Below are 19096 nucleotides of genomic sequence, written 5' to 3' on the forward strand. Positions count from 1 at the left end.
TAAATATGCTCCTTATAATTTAAAATAGAAATTTGTCTTTTTCCTCCAACAATCCTCCCCAAATTTATCTTTATTTATTTTTTAAACTATATTTTGAACATAAATAGGGTGCATACGTTATTTATAATTACACATCACTACACACTATTATTATATATGGCTTCTCTTGCATGTTTTTCAACCAATTCAAATATTTTAGTTACATTTTTTTTTCTAAAATAATATAAAATGTTGAATCTCCTTTATTGTAAGGTATAAAATATTGAATTTTAACTATATAAAATGTTATGTATTTTTTGTCACGGAAACTTTTTTATATCACCGAGGCCGTAAAATGAATTCTATCTACTAAGTAAATAATGTAACTTAATATCAAAATCAAAGAAATTCAATCTACTGTTTAAATAATGGAGTAAGAAAAATTATATTGATATAAAATTAAGAAAATATGTATATACTAATAAAAAATAAAGAAAGGAGAGAAGAGAGACTCCTAAAATTGAGGAGAAAATAATGTCTCCTAATAATTTGAGGATAACTTAGGTGTCTGGTGAAGTTAATTTTCAATATATTCTTTTAAATTTTGACTTATAACGTGATTTAAGAACATTTTGGAGTTGCTCTTTATCTTAAACCTCTTAAACCCAGATTCTCTCTCTCCCCCTCTCTCTATTTATTAAATTTGATTGTCAAGGAGAGAAAGTGAATTACAATGAAGCCCCCAAAATCAAAGAAAGATTCAAAGGCCAAAGAGAAAGAACCTGTAATTCAAGAAGAACAAGACCCTGTAGTTTCTGATTCTGATTATGAGGTATATAGTTTCTATTTTTTTAAAATTAACTCAATATTATTGTTTTTTTTTGTTATACATAATTTTTAATTAGTAGTTCCTGTATTTTGTGTTAATTGATGGCTTCACACTTTAGTTTTGTCCTATCAATTATATTTATATATATGCATGTGTGTATTAATTTTGGCCTTTTCGAAAAAGTTCGTTGTTTGTTGTGTTAATTTTGTAGCTAGTTAATGATTAAGTTGAAGCTAGGCCTGCAGTTGTTAATATTGTTTCAGTCATTTGCGTTTTTCGAGAGTGTAGTTGTTAACAGGAATGAGAGTTCGTTAAGCTGGTGTGTTTGGATTAGTTCTATGATCACTTGGAATAGGAATCTGAGTCCAACTAGCTGGTTAAAGAAAACCTAACTGAACCCCTGGAATTCGTATATCATTCCAGATGTCTATCTCTCTTCTCCCGTAGACTGGCACTTATTTCAGCTGATATTTTCATATACGGGAGCTGATATTTTACTTGAAGTTGTTGTGTTTAATTTTGAATATATTATTCATATTCCATTAATCTGCGTGAGTTTTATAGAATTAATGGATTGTAGAGTACAATGTGTGAGCTTTTGCAATTTTATCAAATCTGTATCACCTGAAAATTTTTATGATGCTCATATGCTTGATGGATGTTCTATGTGAGTATTTAAAAAATTTTTGTAATAAAAAAAATTAGTTTGTTTCAAAGTTTGATCTATAATATTTCAAATTTAGATTAGAAAAGTAAAATAAGTTTATTTTGATTTGGATTCTGATTCCGATTCCGGAACAAACCAGCTCCCATTGATAAACCTGTTCACATATCCGTTTCCCCCATTCCCATTTCTTCCAATCCTATTCCCGATTCTCATTCCCTTTGACGATCCAAATGTGCCATTTTTATATCCAAATGGAACCTTTACGGTTTTTTTTGTTATGTGTAGGAATGGTCAGGGGATGAAGGTTCTGATGGCAGTTTGAGTGATTCGGGATCGGAGCAAAGTGATTTTACAGAAGATAAGGTACATTGTAAATGCAATGTAAAATTATCTGTTGTGGGGAACTGTTATAGAATATTAAGTTATTTTTGATATTTTGGTACTGAATGGTGTTTTTTATTACTTCTGAAACCTTGTTTTTGCCATATATATTGATAAACTGGACAGGTAGGTTAAATTGTTTACAAACAGCTCCTGGTTTAGCGAATATTTGTTATACTTTTGGACAGTTTTATGTTACTGTATGTGGTTTCTATTTTTCGTGTTGCTGAAAATATTAGGGGGACCTTACTCCAAGCGATGATGCTGTCTCCCTTGATGAGGAGGACGATGTTGGTCAGGGAAGTGAAAGTGAAAGCAAAGAAGAATCCCATCAAGGAGTTGAAGAGAGCGATTCATCCGAAGATGAGGTGTTTCACATTAGCTCATAATTTTCTCTTTTTCTAGTTTAATTAGGTCTGCTGTAACCTGGAAATGAAATACTCCTGGCTATGTATTGAATTCATTATCCTGAGTCCTTCATTAGGTTGCACCAAGAAATACAATTGGTGATGTCCCTCTTGAGTGGTACAAGGATGAGGAACACATTGGATATGATATTACTGGGAAGAAGTTAAAGAAGAAACAGAGACAAGATAAACTCGAACAATTTTTACGTAGTGCTGATGATTCAAACAATTGGTGAGTTATTTATGTAAGTGGTGGCGCATATAAGAAATATTAAATTTGTAGACAAATGTGCGCACACTCATATAACTTTTTTTGCTTAAGCATTATTTTTATGGCAATTTTTCCATAATTATGTTTGCTACAAGGCAGCTAAGAACAGTTCATTTAATTTTTTAGTTTGTCTAGTGACTGTAGCCTCATCGAAACAGTAATATTTATGTGATTAGAAACAGGTTTCTTCAACTTTGCTTAATGAGAGAATAATAGTGGACAATAAATCGCAAATTAAAGAGGGCGGAAGCAAAGTCAAAATCATCTTTTGTGACAATTGTTTGCTTACATGACGTTCTTGTATCTTTTGTGTTTATAATTAATAAAATATATTGAGGTTGCTTGACTTTATTCATTGCCAGTCCCAAAACTAATAATATACATGTTTAATTGTACCTATGTTATTCTGTCCTCTTATCGTTTAGTGGTCGTTAGATAAGTGGTGCCAAATGCTGTAGTTAAAAGGTCCCATAAAATCTAAGCAATCTGTAAGGTGTTTAAAATCTTTTGGCTAAAAATAGAAAAGTTTTACCTATTTAAGAGGAAACAGAAAAGTTAATGTAAACTTCCAAGTCCACAAGTTCCTGCCGTAGAAGCTTCTGAGATAAGTTGGTTTTCTTTGTGTTGATCAGGCGTAAGATCTATGATGAGTACAATGATGAGGAAGTTGAATTGAAAAAGGAAGAAATTAAGATGGTTCGTAGATTGCTGAAAGGGAAGGCACCACATGCTGATTTTGACCCACATGAGGTCTGTATATTTTTTTTCTTTGAAGCCCTTATTACTCCAAAACTGTACTCGTATAAAGATAATTTGTTTTCATTGGATACAGTCATACAGAATACAGATCCTTTAGCTTCTTTTGTTGTGTTTATTGCAGGATTCTATAGACTGGTTTGCTTGGGATGGTGCTGACCATCCACTTTCAGATGCTCCGGAACCAAAGAGGCGTTTTATTGAATCAAAATGGGAAAATAAAAAGGTATTATTATCACAACATCTGCTCATTTACTTTGCACGTAGAGAAGATTCAAGAAAATCTTATATATATTTAGGCATAGGGAATAACAAAACAAAATAGTGTGAATTTACCTAATAGAGGACAATAATGACGTCCTGAGGCGACAAAAAAGGAGACAAGGATGAGATAGATGTGGAAAGACAAAAGATAATGATTATAATTGCACTGAACTAGAATTTTAAGTCATGAATCGCGTGTATTGTGCGAAACTGGCTATTCGTATTTAGTTTTTATTACATTACTGACAAGTAACAATTAATACAGTCCTTAAGTCTTAATGCAATATGATGTTTAGCTACTACATCTACATAATTTATTTTTCTAGTTTATTTGTGCTTTCATATATCCCATCTTCGATCATAGATATGCTTATCATATAATGATTTAAGTTAGAGCTTTTGGATGAAGTTATAATTTCTCATTGTCTCTTTGTAATAGTACTTTCTTTGACATTTTTATTGATCAATTAAGACTTGAAAGCATTTAAAGGGCTTCTATAACTGAAAAAATATAAAAAAAATAACAAAAAATATTAAAAAGTTATATGTGGTGGTGGGGGGAGGGGCACTAAGAATGGCCATCTCAAACTCGATAACAAAGAACTCGACTCGGTTCATTTACAGCATGTTGGAAAGTAGTGTGTTGTTCGAACTGCCATAATAGTTGATCTTATGTCTTCTGATTTCTTCCCAAATCCCACTAATCTGCAGGTTGTGAAGTTTATTAGAGCAATCCGCAATGGATGGATAAAATTTGATAAGCCAAAAGAAGAACCAAAAGTTTACAACTTGTGGGGTGATGATCAGGCAGAAAAGGCAGGTGGTTTAGCATATATTCCTGCTCCAAAGCCTCATCTTCCAGGTTTGAAGTTAACAATTTCCTTTTGTATCATTTCAATTCCATTTACTATGAAGATCCTGAATATTTTTCTTCTTGCCCGGTAAAATGGACATTATCGTGGTTATAATAAATTTTTTATTTTCAGGCAACGAGGAATCCTATAATCCTGCTTTAGAATTCATTCCAACACAAGAAGAGTTAGACGCATATCAGCTTGAGTTCGAAGAAGATCGTCCTAAATTTATTCCAAAACGGTAATTAGTATAGGTTATATACTCGTTCTTAATGTCTAATTTTTGAACATCTACCACTATCTTATTTTATTTCTGTTTTTATAGGTTTTTGTCATTGAGAAGTGTCCCAGCATATGAGAAAGCTGTCAAAGAATCATTTGATCGTTGCTTGGATCTATACTTGTGCCCTCGAGCCAGGAAAAAGCGTGTAAGAGGAGCAAAATTCTTACTCTGTACCTTGAACTCCCACATTGCATATTAATTTTGATTGAAATCTTGACGATTGTACATTCATTTCATCTTCAGATTAATATTGATCCTGAATCTCTAAAGCCCAAGCTGCCTAGCCGAAAAGATCTCAGACCTTACCCAAGCACATGTTACCTTGAGTACAGAGGTCACAAGGGTCCAGTTATGTCAATTTCTACCGATCCGTCTGGACAATGGATTGCTTCTGGTACAGACTATAGAACCTATGTTTCCCTTTATTCGTTAAATAGAAAAACTTATAATTTAACGGTAATAAGACTTCATGTGTGTGAATAGTATATTTTGCTGTATGTTGAAAGTTGGAAAATAGTGTAAGCTAACCGACAACTGTAAAATGTACATTATTGGGTCTTTTCTCATTGCTGTGGGAACTTAAATATTATGGGAAGTGCCTCCTTTTTTACATTTTGGTGTGTGAACTGGTCATTACGAGTAACTAAAATTTCTAATCCATAAAGGGTCAAGTGATGGAACTGTGCGTATCTGGGAAATTGACACTGGAAGATGTCTTAAGATATGGGACCTAGATGAAGCTGTAAATTATGTGGCATGGAATCCTTCTCCAGAGCTTCCTATTCTAGCAGTTGCTGTGTAAGACTAACTTGTATGTGTGTGTGCGTATATATTTATTTTATGTTTCCTACAACTGAATAGGTATACTATGTTGGCGCAAAACAAATGCAGGGGGGCAGATGTTTACCTTCTGAATGCCGGGTTAGGAAGTGAAGAGCAACATAAGATTGAAGAACTTCTGCATGTTGAAACCCCTGCAGCACCTGCGGCAGATGACTCTAGTCTGTTTAATTTTGATACGCTGTTTTGGCTTTATGTCTTGTGTGTAGTGACTGATGTTTGATAATTACATAATTTATGTTGTATAGGTAAAGGTGCACCGAGTGTAAGTTGGAGTCAAGATGAAAAGCAAAAGGGAATCAGGTTGAAGCACACAAAGGTACTTCCGTAATATTCTCCGTGATGTTTTAAGTAGTGCAGTTGTGTAAAATATTCCTTTGTAATAGAAGTATAGAACTACAAGTAATTTTAATTTCATGCTTTTTACTCCGCAGACAGTGTCTTCAGTGGAATGGCACCGGAAAGGAGACTATTTCTCTTCAGTAATGCCATCTGATATCCTTGTTATTTGTTTTGGCATTTCTTATTTAAGATATTAAATGAAAATCCAAGGAAAATAAATAAATTATGAACTCATGATTTCTGCTCAAGCTTGCGCTTTCATTTCTTTGTCTTGTTCATGTCTGTGACCTAGACAGCTAGACTATAACATTTTATAAACACCTTAGATTATGCACTTGCTTACGGAAGATAACCTATATGCTTTTTGGGTTTGGTTCCTGCATGATGTAGGTACTTATGTAACTTTCTTCATGAATGACCTGATTATGTAGACATGGGCCCAATGCTGCCTTTTTTTTAGGGTCCTAAATGCAGGATATGAAGGAAGGTGTTTGTAATGTCATAGCATTCCCTAGGGGGAATTCCCTTTTCAGCATGCAGAGCTCATTTATTTCACATGATTTTTCCTTCGGTCATTTAAGTGATACCACTTTTCAATATTATGTGCTATTTCTTAACTTGTTCAATACCAGAATCTAGAGCAATTTCAATCCACCAGCTTTCAAAGAAAGTTACGCAAAGAATACCTTTCAAGCTGCATGGATTGCCTGTTTCAACATCCTTCCATCCGAGTAGATCAGTTTTCTTTATTTCAACGAAAATGACTGTACGTGTCTATGATTTGCTAAAGCATGAGCTCATTAAAAAGCTTGAAACTGGTCTTCGTAATGTTTCTTCTATTGCCATTCATCCCGGTGGTATGTTACCTGTTTCCTGTTCATCTCTAGTTGCAGTTTTTTCTTGCGTCGTATTATTAGCCAATTTTATGTGCGAGGATATTCATCCTGGTGGTATGTTAATAATTGGTATGCTCTGCTCTTGCAGGGGATAATGTCATTGTTGGTAGCAGAGAAGGAAAATTGTGCTGGTTTGACATGGACCTTTCATCTCAACCTTACAAAATCCTCAGGTATGCATCTCGTTCTTCACGCTCTACTGTTTCAAGTTATTCTGTTGCTTCATTTCAGAATATTATATTAGGTATTTTTAGAATCTAGATAATTTAATGAAATATGAAGTGGAAGGTCACTTACAACTAGTAATTAAGTTTTTATACATTTTTGTTTTTGTTTCTTTTAGAATTATATAAACTAAGGTGAAGCTTTGAAACATGTCAATTGTCACCCTGCCCTGACCCTAATTCATACTGGGTTTTCACTAGGATTATAACCGAAAAAATTCTTTGAAATGGAATCTTGGGATTACCTTAAACTAATGTCTTTATATAGTAGAAAAATATGATTTAGGCTTAAGGTACATAACATAAGCTCAACTTGATATTTACTTTTTTCACTGTCTGTCATAGCAGCACAAGTCTTTAGATCATCAGAGTTTCTTGCCCATAAAATTTATAAGCTAGGTGTGTCTGGGTAGCGAATTGTTGTTGAATAGTTTAATCCATACCAAGAAGATCATTGCATTTCAAAGATATTTTCTGCAATGTAAGAAGTATACCTACATAGTCAGGATTCAATAATACCAGTGTTGGCCCGTTGCTGTTCCGCTTCAACTACATAGCTCTCTGGTTTTTCGTGCCTGTTGCTGCTTCAGTGAATAAAGGCAAATTTACCATAATGTGAATTATAGTATTGTTAATAACATGGGCAAATAATCTTTTGATTCAAGTCTTTGATAACCAACTCTAGTTGTAAATATTGGCATGATATTTGTTGCTTTGGGGAAAGGATCTTTGGGGAGTGATTTGATATTTTAGTACTTCGGATTAGCTCTCTTTGTGGCTGTACTCAGTTAAATATATATATATATATATATATTGATGTAACTGCTGAGACAAGTATAGCATTATTGTAGACTTTGAGATACGGATACTCATTATTATGATAAATGGATAATTGATTGAATCTCTACGCATAGAGACATGTTTTTACCTGACTGAGAAGTACATTTAGTTGCACAATTCGTTTAGCATATGGCTCAAAATTGCGTGTAATATCTGGAACAAACTAAATTCTTTGATCCGAAAATGTTATTGTAAGATACTAGCCTGCTAGTGGTATAGAGTGAATTCACATACATCCTTCATTTTTGTAAAAAATATTTGTTAATGCTGGGCAGATCTCCTTGCTTCTTATTTTTGAATTTATAGGTGTCACCCAAAAGACATAACCAGCGTAGCATATCATCGGAGCTATCCTTTATTTGCATCATGTTCTGATGACGGCACAGCGTATGTATTTCATGGCATGGTGTATTCTGATCTAAATCAAAATCCTCTTATTGTTCCATTAGAAATTCTTCGGGGACATCAAAGCTCAAATGGAAGAGGTCAGTGCTCTAGTTAATGGCTTAATGCCTCCCTTCTTGTTATGCTAACTATATTCATGCTTAATTCGTTTAGAGCTCCAAGTATATAATACTATATCGAAGAAGAAATGTATTCCTGAAAATGTTCATCAAAGTTTTGCATGCGATCAGGTGCATCTGCTGAGAGCCATATTTTACGTAAACAATTTATCCAGTTTTAGTGAATCAAAATTATAATCTTATACAAGTACTTATATTGTGTGTACAAATAATTAACATAACATTTAAACAAAAGAAAAAATAGAAAACAGACTTGAACTGAGAAAGTGACCAACCGATCGGCCATCATATTAGCTGTCAGGACCAGCACAAGTAGTAGTAGTAGTAATATAGCTAAGCAGTATTAATGTGTGATATTAGTAGTACTGTTAGTAGTAAGGGTAGGTTGGTCATTTGTTTGTCGTTTCAGTTAGTTGTCAAGTGTGCCTATATATACAGATGTAATATGCTACATTTCAGTTTATGCATTATGAATATATGAAAATGGAACTTGTTCCACAAGGCTCTCTCTTCTCTCTCTAGGGTTTCTCTCTAGAAATCTATCTTCTTCTTCAAGTTACTATCTGATTCTGTCTCTCTCTACAATTTCTGACTCTATCTCTCTGTTTCTGCCTCTAATCTGCTGTTTTTCTCTGTTTCTTTGCTATATCTAGCTGTTATCTCTCTAATATAACCAGAAAATACCAAAAACAGTTGCAAAACTAGTTCAGGAACCACCAATTCCTGACAAATTAGTACCAGAGCCCTAAAATCAGATCAATCACTGCTTCAAACATGTTGTGCACTCCAATCCGAGCTGATCCAGCTTAGATTCACAGTAATCGCAGGTCAAAGTTCAGAACTTTTGATTTTCACTCAATTAGGTGTTATTTTAATCTCTACTGCTAGATCTGATCTTATTCCGTGGAGTTCAGTGTTTGTTAGTATAGATACTGCTACTTCAGTGGTGTTTAGACCTAATTAGTGTTAGTACTGTTGTTATTGAAGAAAAACACAAAAAAGTATTAGGTTAACACTTGCTTAGAGCTCTTCTGTACTATAGTTCTGTTTTGGTGTGAATTGGAGTACTGTGAGTAGTTGTGATCGAAAGTATTGAGAAGGTTTGGAAAGTATTGTGGATTGAAGAGAAGTTGTGTGTTGTGTTTATTGTAGTAGTATTGATTAGCTGAGCTATTGAGACTTAATCAAGTATGTGTTGTTGATCATCCGAATTTGTAACTAGTGGTGCAGACCAGGTGTTTGTGTGAATTCCTGTGAGTACAGTTTACTTGTGGTGTTAGTTTTTGAGATTATAGTAAAGTGTTAATTGGTTTGTGAGAAGTGAATATTGTGTTGGAGTTGTGATTGTGTTGTATTCAAGTACTAAAGGTGTTTGAGGAATTGTGTGTGAGAGCTGACTCTAGTGAATTGCTGAAATTGTATCACTGCTCAAGGACTATAGGTGTTTGATTAATTGACTCAGAGAACTATAGCAGAGTATATAGCTGCTGTGTAGTAAGTTTGTTGTGAGAATTGTGTAAAGGAGTTGTTGAAGTAAGGAAATATGGAAGAAATTAGTGAAGTATGTTTTGTTCAAAATGAATTACTACAAGAAGTTCAACAACAATTTCTTAGTTACAAGGATGAGGCTGCTAAGAGATTTATAGAACTGGAAGAATTGATTGATAAGGCTGCACAGAACATGGAAATTCTGAAAAAGAAAGCTCATAGAAGGAGAAAGACTAGATCTAATACCGGTGTTGCTGGAATGATGCATACTGACCCTCTAGACGACATTGAGGAAGCCTTAAATCACTTAAAATTTAGTTTTCCCAAGTTCTCTGAAGGTTCTGCAGTGGTTGAATGGATTCAAGAATGTGAACAGTATTTCAAGGTTGAACCGGATGTGCACTTTGGTGGAGTAATTGAGCTAATTCCACATCAACTGGAAGCTAGATTAAAGGAAGGACTTATTGTATGGACAAAGATGGACCTAAGCATCAATATAAACAGCCCTGTCAATTCATAATGAAGAATCTGGGTAAGGACAAATTGGAGAGTAGAATTAACAACACTTATAAATCCAATTCTGAGAGTGAAGCTGATGAGACTATTGAAAACACTGTGGGGTGATTAGGGACCATGATGCTGGAGGAACATGTACGGGGGAACCTCTCTATGATGAAGAACTTGTTTATGATGCATTTCCAGGAGAAGATTTAGAAGATTGGAAATCTGAAGAAATCATTTGTAAAGCCTTGGGTCTGGAGAACTTCTTTCAGTCTAAGGAAAATGCCGAAGGAAATTATGGTGGTACAGAGTTAACGGAGGGTGAGTCTCTTCAACTTGAACCTCTGGATGCTCATGTGTTCTGTAAAGACTTTCAGGATAATGATTCAAGTTCAGAAAATGGGGCAGTATATAGAGTATTAGACATTGGAGTTGGTGTTCCTTCTTCCACTAAAGAAGTGGAAGCTGCCAATGTTCTGAATCCAGCAATTATGGAAGGAACTCCATGCTTTATGGAGCTTGATAACCTGAGCAGACCTTTTGCAGCTGGTCAGTTTGAGTGTATAAAGGGGAAAGAGCAGCAACCTACTGACGAAGAAATACCTCCAGTGACTCCCACTCAAACGAGAGAAATGACTGAGACTTCGATTCACAAGATGACTGAAGATCCCTTAACAGTGACAATTTCTTACAGATGTGGGAAGTTGTCTAGCAATTTTAGCAAGAATAAAGTGCTTATATTTGATCCTGGTGGTTATATTTCAAGTGGCCAGCAAACATATGTTGTGGGAATGTTCACAGAACTGATCATGTATAAGAAAGGAGGAAAATTAAATGAAGTTGCAAAAATAAACTCAGTCTGTGGTAAGTTGGGACAATTGCAATTTCAGGAAAGAATTATTTCGGAGTTTCTTGCAATAAATCTGTTATTGAAGGACTGTCCTCAATTAAGGAGTAAAGTGTTCGAAGGTGATATAATGAATCAAGATAGAACTCATGGACAGGGTGTGCCTGAAATGAACAAGTCAATGAAATTTCCATATCTTGAAGCCTCGAGGAAAAATATTATTGTATACATATTTGATCCTGGTGGAGATTCAGGTTGCCTTCAAGGTGCTTCTGTTGGAGTTCCTGATTACCAATCTCTACTATATAATGTTCATAATGGAAAAGAGTTGTACATAAAGAAAAATAGCACAAAGGTTCAGGCTTTATCCATGGTGCATGAAGACACAACAGTGATTGATATTGGAGCTTTGGCTATCACGGTAGGTGTGATGTACATGGTGGGAAGAAGGATTAACCAAAACACTTTGGTTGACAAAATAATGATGTATTATTCCCTCATTAATGTTCATGAGCAGAATTTGAAGAAGCTGGTGCTAGCCTCCTGCAATGATACATTAGTACATTTAGAGGATGGGAAGGTTTACTTAAAACAACTAAGGATTTCCTTTGAAATCCATGATCCCCCATGAGGACATGGTTAGATTTTGAAGAGGGGAGGAATGTCAGGACCAGCATAAGTAGTAGTAGTAGTAATATAGCTAAGCAGTATTAATGTGTGATATTAGTAGTACTGTTAGTAGTGAGGGTAGGGTGGTCATTTGTTTGTCGTTTCAGTTAGTTGTCAAGTGTGCCTATATATACAGATGTAATATGCTACATTTCAGTTTAAGCATTATGAATATATGAAAATGGAACTTGTTCCACAAGGCTCTCTCTTCTCTCTCTAGGGTTTCTCTCTAGAAATCTATCTTCTTCTTCAAGTTACTATCTGATTCTGTCTCTCTCTACAATTTCCGACTCTATCTCTCTGTTTCTGCCTCTAATCTGCTGTTTCTCTCTGTTTCTTTGCTATATCTAGCTGTTATCTCTCTCATATAACCAGAAAATACCAAAAACAGTTGCAAAACTAGGTCAGGAATCACCAATTCCTGACATTAGCGCTAATGAGTGTTATTATTGAATTTGTTTTAGTTCTTTTTGCCGCTCGAATCATCTATCTATAATTTTTTTTATATAGTTTAGCACCCATATATTTGCAACTCCTGAATTATTTGATGCGAGTCATCTTAGTAAAATCGTTTCAAATTTGTATATGATATTTTAGTATGAAGCAAGGATACGGGCGCAATAGGATTGGTGGAAGGCAAATATGAAGATATGGGGATTAGGTGCGGGTGGATATGGCATATATAAAAACCCAATAAAGATGTATATGAAATGTTATGTACTTAATTTTAAAATATACTGCTTTCTCTCAATAAATAAACACTTAGCAGATGAATACATATCCTACTGATGCAAAATTTATAATTAGGGAAACAAGAGGTAAGGTGAGAATTCCTTTAATAAAACTTGAATAAGCTCATGGGTGGTAAAAACAAGGTGTTGACTGTTGAATAGTTGAACAGTATGTGTCTGTAAATAAAATAACAAAGATTGTATATCAAAAACATACTTGTAATCAAATGTAGTCATCAATCTCAAGAAATTCAATTGTAAATTATTAAATTAAATTAACAAGTACATTGACTTTAGCTTTTATTTGCGTGATTTTAGGTTATGTTATAAATCAAAGTGAACAAAAACTTACATGTATAATTATTTTAATGTGTGTAGGGGTCATGGATTGCAAGTTCCATCCAAGGCAGCCCTGGTTATTCACCGCCGGTGCTGATTCTGTTATCAAGCTTTTCTGTCACTAAGAAGCCTGCAACCGGCCAATGTATACGTAAACAGGAGATTTGATTTTTGCTAAACTGAGTTGTCCATACTCAGGAGTCACAACCTGATAAACATGCAACAGGCATGCAAGGTATGTCTTATTATGTCCTGATGCTAGTTTGAGCTAACCGGGCCTTCCAGATGATTAGTTGTTGTCATACAATGTAGAACCATGTGCTGTTATCAAGTTAATTTTGATTGCATTTTCTGGTTCAGTTTTATAGTAGCTCTATTTTTGTTTATTTTCTTTTTAGATTTGGGATTACACTATCGTATGTACTACTTTATTTTATCATTATGTATTGATAGCTTTATTCAGTGATTAGCGAGACTTAAGCGCATAGATTTGGAATATAGTTGCAAATTTATTTGAACCTATACTGTGATTAGCGAGATTACCTGGTTTTATTGTTCACAACTAATATCAATTGAGCTCCTTATACTCTAGATTGCGGGCTCATGTATTACCAACTGTTGTAATAGTGCTTATGAAAGTGAATTGTATGAGCATAGTATGTTCATTTTATCTCAAGGCCACTTTCTTTACTGGACTTGATCCAACTACATAATACATGTATAAAGTAGAAATTGTCCTGAAGGTATGTATTGCCTTAGTATTTCCATTTCTTCAAAGCCTTACATCAGCTCTTCAAGTGAACCACTCGAAAGCTGGGGAAAGTAGTAGATGGCTAGATGTAATGAAATTATATGCTATATTTTAACTGTGCCTTTGCCCGAAAGTCCTTTTTTAAGTCGAGAGTAAATCACTAACAACCCATCTTTCCGAAAAATATATGCCTTGTATAAAAAAATTTGGAACGTTGAACGTCAAAGTAAATCTTGAGATCTTTCCCGACCTGCTCAAGAGGTGAATCTCGTGATCTTTCCCGATCTGTTCTAACATATTTGCAATGTATATTATTCAAGGCACAAAACAAACTATTTCTGCATACCCTCTGAGGGACAATAGTTACCGATACAAGGCATCATTCCTAAAAAAAGGGCTTATTCGTAGCATTTTTTGTATACTCAGCAAATTGTGCATAATTTCGAGATAATTTCATGCTTAAATATTTGGTTTTAAGTAATGATCTTGTTCACATTCTAACCAATGACTATTGATCAGCTAAAGCTGTCATTTTCCTTTTGTATTTTGGTTCTGTTCTGATCAGAGAGAACATATTTAGTCAAAACAACTGCAGAAAAATATGAGAATACATTGTAGTCCTAGTCCTCACAATGTTGCCGTAGCCGTCTTCATTTCCAAGAGCTTTGTACAGTCCAAACACCATCCTTTTCTATTCTATATATAGTACAACATTCAGGTTCATATCATTATCCAACATCAACGAAAACAGTATACACAATGGCCTCACCAAAATCAACATTGAACCAGTTTTTCTTACTAGTATCGGCTTTTGCAGTTATCGAGATAGCAATGGCAGGTGATCCAGACATCCTTACAGATTTTGTAGTCCCAGCAAACCTGACCTCAGTCGACGGGAACTTCTTTACGTTCACTGGCCTTAGGGTACTGGTCGGTGGGCAAACACCACCTGGTTTCAAGATTTTTAAAGCAAGCATGGCTGAATTCCCAGCTCTCAATGGCCAAAGTGTTTCGTATGCTGCTCTTCAGTTCCCTGCAGGCACCACAAATCCTCCCCACACTCACCCTCGTGCCTCAGAGCTTCTTTTCGTTGTTGATGGAACTCTAGAAGTAGGCTTGATTGACACGACTAACAAGCTTTACACTCAAACACTTCAAACTGGTGACATGTTTGTGTTTCCTAAAGGGCTTGTTCACTTTCAGTACAATGCTGATCCAAAAAAGTCTGTTTTGGCAATCTCTGCATTCGGAAGTAGTAGTGCAGGAACCGTTTCAGTTCCGAGCACAGTTTTCGCCACTGGGATTGATGATAACATCTTGGCTCTATCGTTCAAATCCGATGTTGCAACAATCCAGAAGATCAAGGCTGGTCTTGCCCCTAAGCCGTGAAAAGTGAACACATACTGATTTATCGTATTGAATGTTATTCTTTCACCATGTATTTGCATTTGTACTTCTTTAATTTTTTTAATGATTAACAAGTCTTCCCAACAAAAATTTTCAACTTTTAGGCTTTTACTCCAAGTTGTTCGTTAGAAAATGTTATGAGATTTTGAGATCATACGATGCCATGAAGGCAAATTAAATCTATATGAGATTTATTTTTATGAGCCTAACAATAAGTTTTATGGTTTAATTCGAGGTTGGGCTAATTTCCTCAAGAGCACAGTATGAGTGAACGGGCTAGTAATTCACCTTTGGGAAAACTAGTTCCATGCCTGTGTTCATAATGGAGAAGTTAACATAGGGAAAATAAATTGAATTGTCTCTTAATTATTGTTATTTTAGTATTTAGGTCTGTCAATTAGGTCATTTAATTTTTTAAAATTTTTCTGATTAAGTCCCTCCATTAAAAAGATTCTAATGGCCGTCATAATCTTGCTAAAAAAATTCCGGTTACTTAAAATTTTGGGAAAAATCTGGCCAAGCCTAACACACCTCGAAAAAATCAAATTAAATAATCATTAGGTTCACAATTAACAGATTTATACATATGCATAAAGGGGTCGATTAAAGGTTTTCCGGTCAAAACTCAAAAATTCCGGTGAATAATACAGTTCGGTCACCAAAAATTTGAAATTACACCAATTATAAAATCTGAATTTAGAAATAAGAAGAGTTTGATATGGGTTTCAGTTTGATTATTAGAAATTGTGATTTGGAGCACCATAAGACCTTCAACCATGTCTTTGATTCTCAGAATAGGTCAAGAAGTCAAAAAAAGGCGTGTGCCATGTCAACAAAAATAACGCCCGTTCATTATTCATTAACGGAAAGACTTGAATCAGAAAAATTAAAAGTTAAATAACTTGAAATACAGAATATTTAGTTTAAGGACCCAATGAATAAAATATCAATAGTTGAGGGACGAGCCATATATTTTACCTTAACCATTGGATATGCTATGTTACTCGGACTTCAGCGAAGTGACCCATATAAAAGGACCATCACTTATGATCATAATTTCCCTGACATGTTAGTGTGAGCAAACAAAAATCGAAAAACCGAAACCAGATCAAAAAATCGAAAAACTTCACCGAAATAAACCGAAACTAATAAAAACTGAAAAAACTGAAAACGAACCGACATAATGGTTTGATAACACTTACAATTTTACCCTTCTAACCGAATCGAAAAACAGAGCCGCTTATATTATTTTTTTTTAAAATATTTAATATACATATATATATGTATATTTATTTATTTAGCTATCTATTTTATACCACATTTATATACTTATGCCGGGGAGGTTGTAGCCTCCAGATTTAAAAGTTGTGAAAACCAATTCTAATACCTTCTGCACCAGCCCTGTAGTATATAGATTAGACCTGGAAAAATAGGTCTGGATCCGAAAAACCAAACTGAAATTCATAAAACTGACATCCGATCCGATCTGAATCATACAATCCGATAATTAACCGAAAATAGATTTAAACCGATTCGAAAAATACCCGAACCGAAAATTTAACAGAAAATGGTCCGAAATACAACATCCGATTATAACTTGGAACTTATTAAAACCGAATAATATATTATTCAAACCGAATGTGACTCGAAATAAGCAAAATTTATACTTTAAATAATTTAATATTTATGATAACATACTTATTTAATCATATTCTTTTGTAAAAGTACGTTATATTACACTAAAAATACTAAATTAAATAAAAATATATATTTTAAAACTCAAAAATTGAAAAAATAAATAAGTTATGATCCGAAAATATCTGAGCCAAATTTAATCCGAACAAAATTTTGTCTGATCTTAATCCGAATTTTATCCGATTTTAATCCGAATTAGACCTGAACCGAATCACATCCGATTCGATCTGAATGTTCTTCAAATATATCATAATCCGAAAATAGATCCGATCCGAAATTGAATCGGTTATCTGACTTGCTAGGTGTAATATAGATCAAGAAGTTTTTATTCGAAAATGCCCATTATGAGTAGTACTAAATCTCATATAAATCATGTGTGTAGTCCGTAAATGTTTTGTTTTAACTTATCTTAAATTTGTATAGTCATTCATGTTAATACTCGATTAATCCTAATTTTCAATGCTACTTATTCCTTATTATATTATATTAAATAATTAATTTTTTTAGCATTATATTAAATAACATTTATAAAATTTTCTTAGCATTATATTAAATAATATTTTTTTTTAAAAATAAAATAAAAACCGAAAAAATGGAAACCGGTTAACGGTTAACCAAACCGAAAATAACCGTTCCGAACGATTCGGTTACCCTTAATAACGAGAAACCGCACCGCACCGACATACACGGTTCGGTAACGGTTTTCGGTAAAAACCGAGCCAAACCGTTTTCGGTAAAAACCGAGCCAAACCGAACCGTGCACACCTACCGGTCACTTAGGCCTGAATCCCGCAATTAATTTATGTTCTACAAAACCGATTTTGGGTTTCAAATTATGGATATTTATGTTGGACTTGTTTGGAGCGGAAGGATGAGGGAATGAGATGAAATTACGGGAAAATGTTTATAATTTTCATTCATGCCTCCATAGTAATCTAAATTCGCGTTCAAATTCATCAATTTGAGAAGCAATACTCAGTTCTCCATCCTACTAATGTTCATCACATAATTCATCCTAAAAATTTGCACTCTCTCAATTTTTCTGGCCAACTATTCTCCGTAGAGTTACTTTCACGATTTCCCATTCCATTCCATTATCCCCTACCAAACGGAGTATTAGTTTTGTCAGGTGTCACGAACCGTTAACTGATTGCTGAAAACATAAGAACTAAAACTTCTTTATGTTTTCTGGCCAAGAATCAGCCAATATCAATGTATGCAGCGAGGGTAAGATTGAATAAGATTTAGGAAAATGGTGTATATGTGCAAAGTACAAACTTAAGAGGCACAAAGTTTAAAGAATAACTAAATTAATTAAAAACATAGAGAAACAGAAAAAGAGTAAGTAATCCAACAACATGTGATAAATGCTAGATGGAATAAAAACTACATCTTCATAATATTCTCATAGGTTTTTACACAACTATTAGCAATTCAACATCAAAAACAAAGGAAAAACATTGTAGTCCACAATGGTATGTGATCCATGTGCAACAACAACTAGAGCACAAGAATGAAAATCAAAATTTGCATACTATAAATATTTGCCTCACGCGGGTTTGTAGTCAAAACATCGAGCAAACGAGCCCAAATTTTGTAAATTCAATCTTATAAGTTGAGATTACAGATACCATGGGATCATCACCAAGATCATATTTCAATTTGTTCATTTGGTTGGTAGCTTCTTTTGCCATTGTCGAGATAACAATGGCTGGTGATCCAGACATCCTCACTGATTTCGTAGTTCCATCAAATGTAACCACAGTTGATGGCAACTTATTTACTTATACTGGTTTGAGGGTACTTGTTGGTGCAGAAACACCACCAGCTTTTAAGGTTTTAAAAGTAAGCATGGCTGAATTTCCAGCTCTAAATGGTCAAAGTGTTTCATATGCTGCTCTTCAGTTCCCTGCAGGCACTACAAACCCTCCTCACACTCACCCTCGTGCATCCGAGCTGCTTTTCGTTCTTGATGGAAGTCTAGAAGTTGGCCTTATTGACACCACTAACAAGCTATACACTCAAACTCTGCAAACTGGTGACTTGTTTGTTTTTCCCAAAGGACTTGTTCACTTCCAGTTCAATGCTGATGCGCAGAAACCAGTTTTAGCAATTTCTGCATTCGGAAGTAGTAGTGCAGGAACTGTCTCGATTCCAAGCACTGTTTTTGCAACTGGAATTGACGACAATATCTTGGCCATCTCTTTTAAAACTGATGTTGCAACTATTCAGAAAATCAAGGCTGGCCTTGTCCCTAAGCCTTAAAAAGTGTGCACCTGCAGAAAAATTGTTCTTTCATCTTGTACTTGCA

General features: G+C 34.5%; 3 protein-coding genes across 3 annotated transcripts; all 3 read left to right on the plus strand.

Moving 5' to 3' along the window:
* The first annotated feature begins 591 nt into the window (after nucleotides 1-591).
* LOC141699859 (ribosome biogenesis protein BOP1 homolog) lies at nucleotides 592-13401 on the plus strand. The gene is made up of 18 exons (XM_074503664.1): nucleotides 592-811; nucleotides 1761-1838; nucleotides 2096-2224; nucleotides 2341-2495; nucleotides 3167-3284; nucleotides 3415-3516; nucleotides 4266-4416; nucleotides 4541-4649; nucleotides 4734-4836; nucleotides 4935-5085; nucleotides 5357-5489; nucleotides 5583-5692; nucleotides 5780-5850; nucleotides 5966-6026; nucleotides 6503-6730; nucleotides 6858-6942; nucleotides 8140-8318; nucleotides 12972-13401. Exons 1-18 carry the CDS (start codon nucleotides 713-715, stop codon nucleotides 13055-13057), a joined length of 2148 nt encoding a protein of 715 aa, XP_074359765.1. The 5' UTR covers nucleotides 592-712; the 3' UTR covers nucleotides 13058-13401.
* Nucleotides 13029-15244, plus strand: LOC141699860 (germin-like protein 9-3). The gene is made up of 2 exons (XM_074503665.1): nucleotides 13029-13167; nucleotides 14501-15244. Exons 1-2 carry the CDS (start codon nucleotides 13161-13163, stop codon nucleotides 15070-15072), a joined length of 579 nt encoding a protein of 192 aa, XP_074359766.1. The 5' UTR covers nucleotides 13029-13160; the 3' UTR covers nucleotides 15073-15244.
* Nucleotides 15245-18379: 3135 nt separating this feature from the next.
* Nucleotides 18380-19096, plus strand: LOC141699861 (putative germin-like protein 9-2). The gene has a single exon (XM_074503667.1). It carries the CDS (start codon nucleotides 18418-18420, stop codon nucleotides 19048-19050), a length of 633 nt encoding a protein of 210 aa, XP_074359768.1. The 5' UTR covers nucleotides 18380-18417; the 3' UTR covers nucleotides 19051-19096.

This window comes from Apium graveolens, unplaced genomic scaffold, assembly GCF_009905375.1.
Source record: "Apium graveolens cultivar Ventura unplaced genomic scaffold, ASM990537v1 ctg143, whole genome shotgun sequence".
Taxonomy (NCBI): domain Eukaryota; kingdom Viridiplantae; phylum Streptophyta; class Magnoliopsida; order Apiales; family Apiaceae; genus Apium; species Apium graveolens.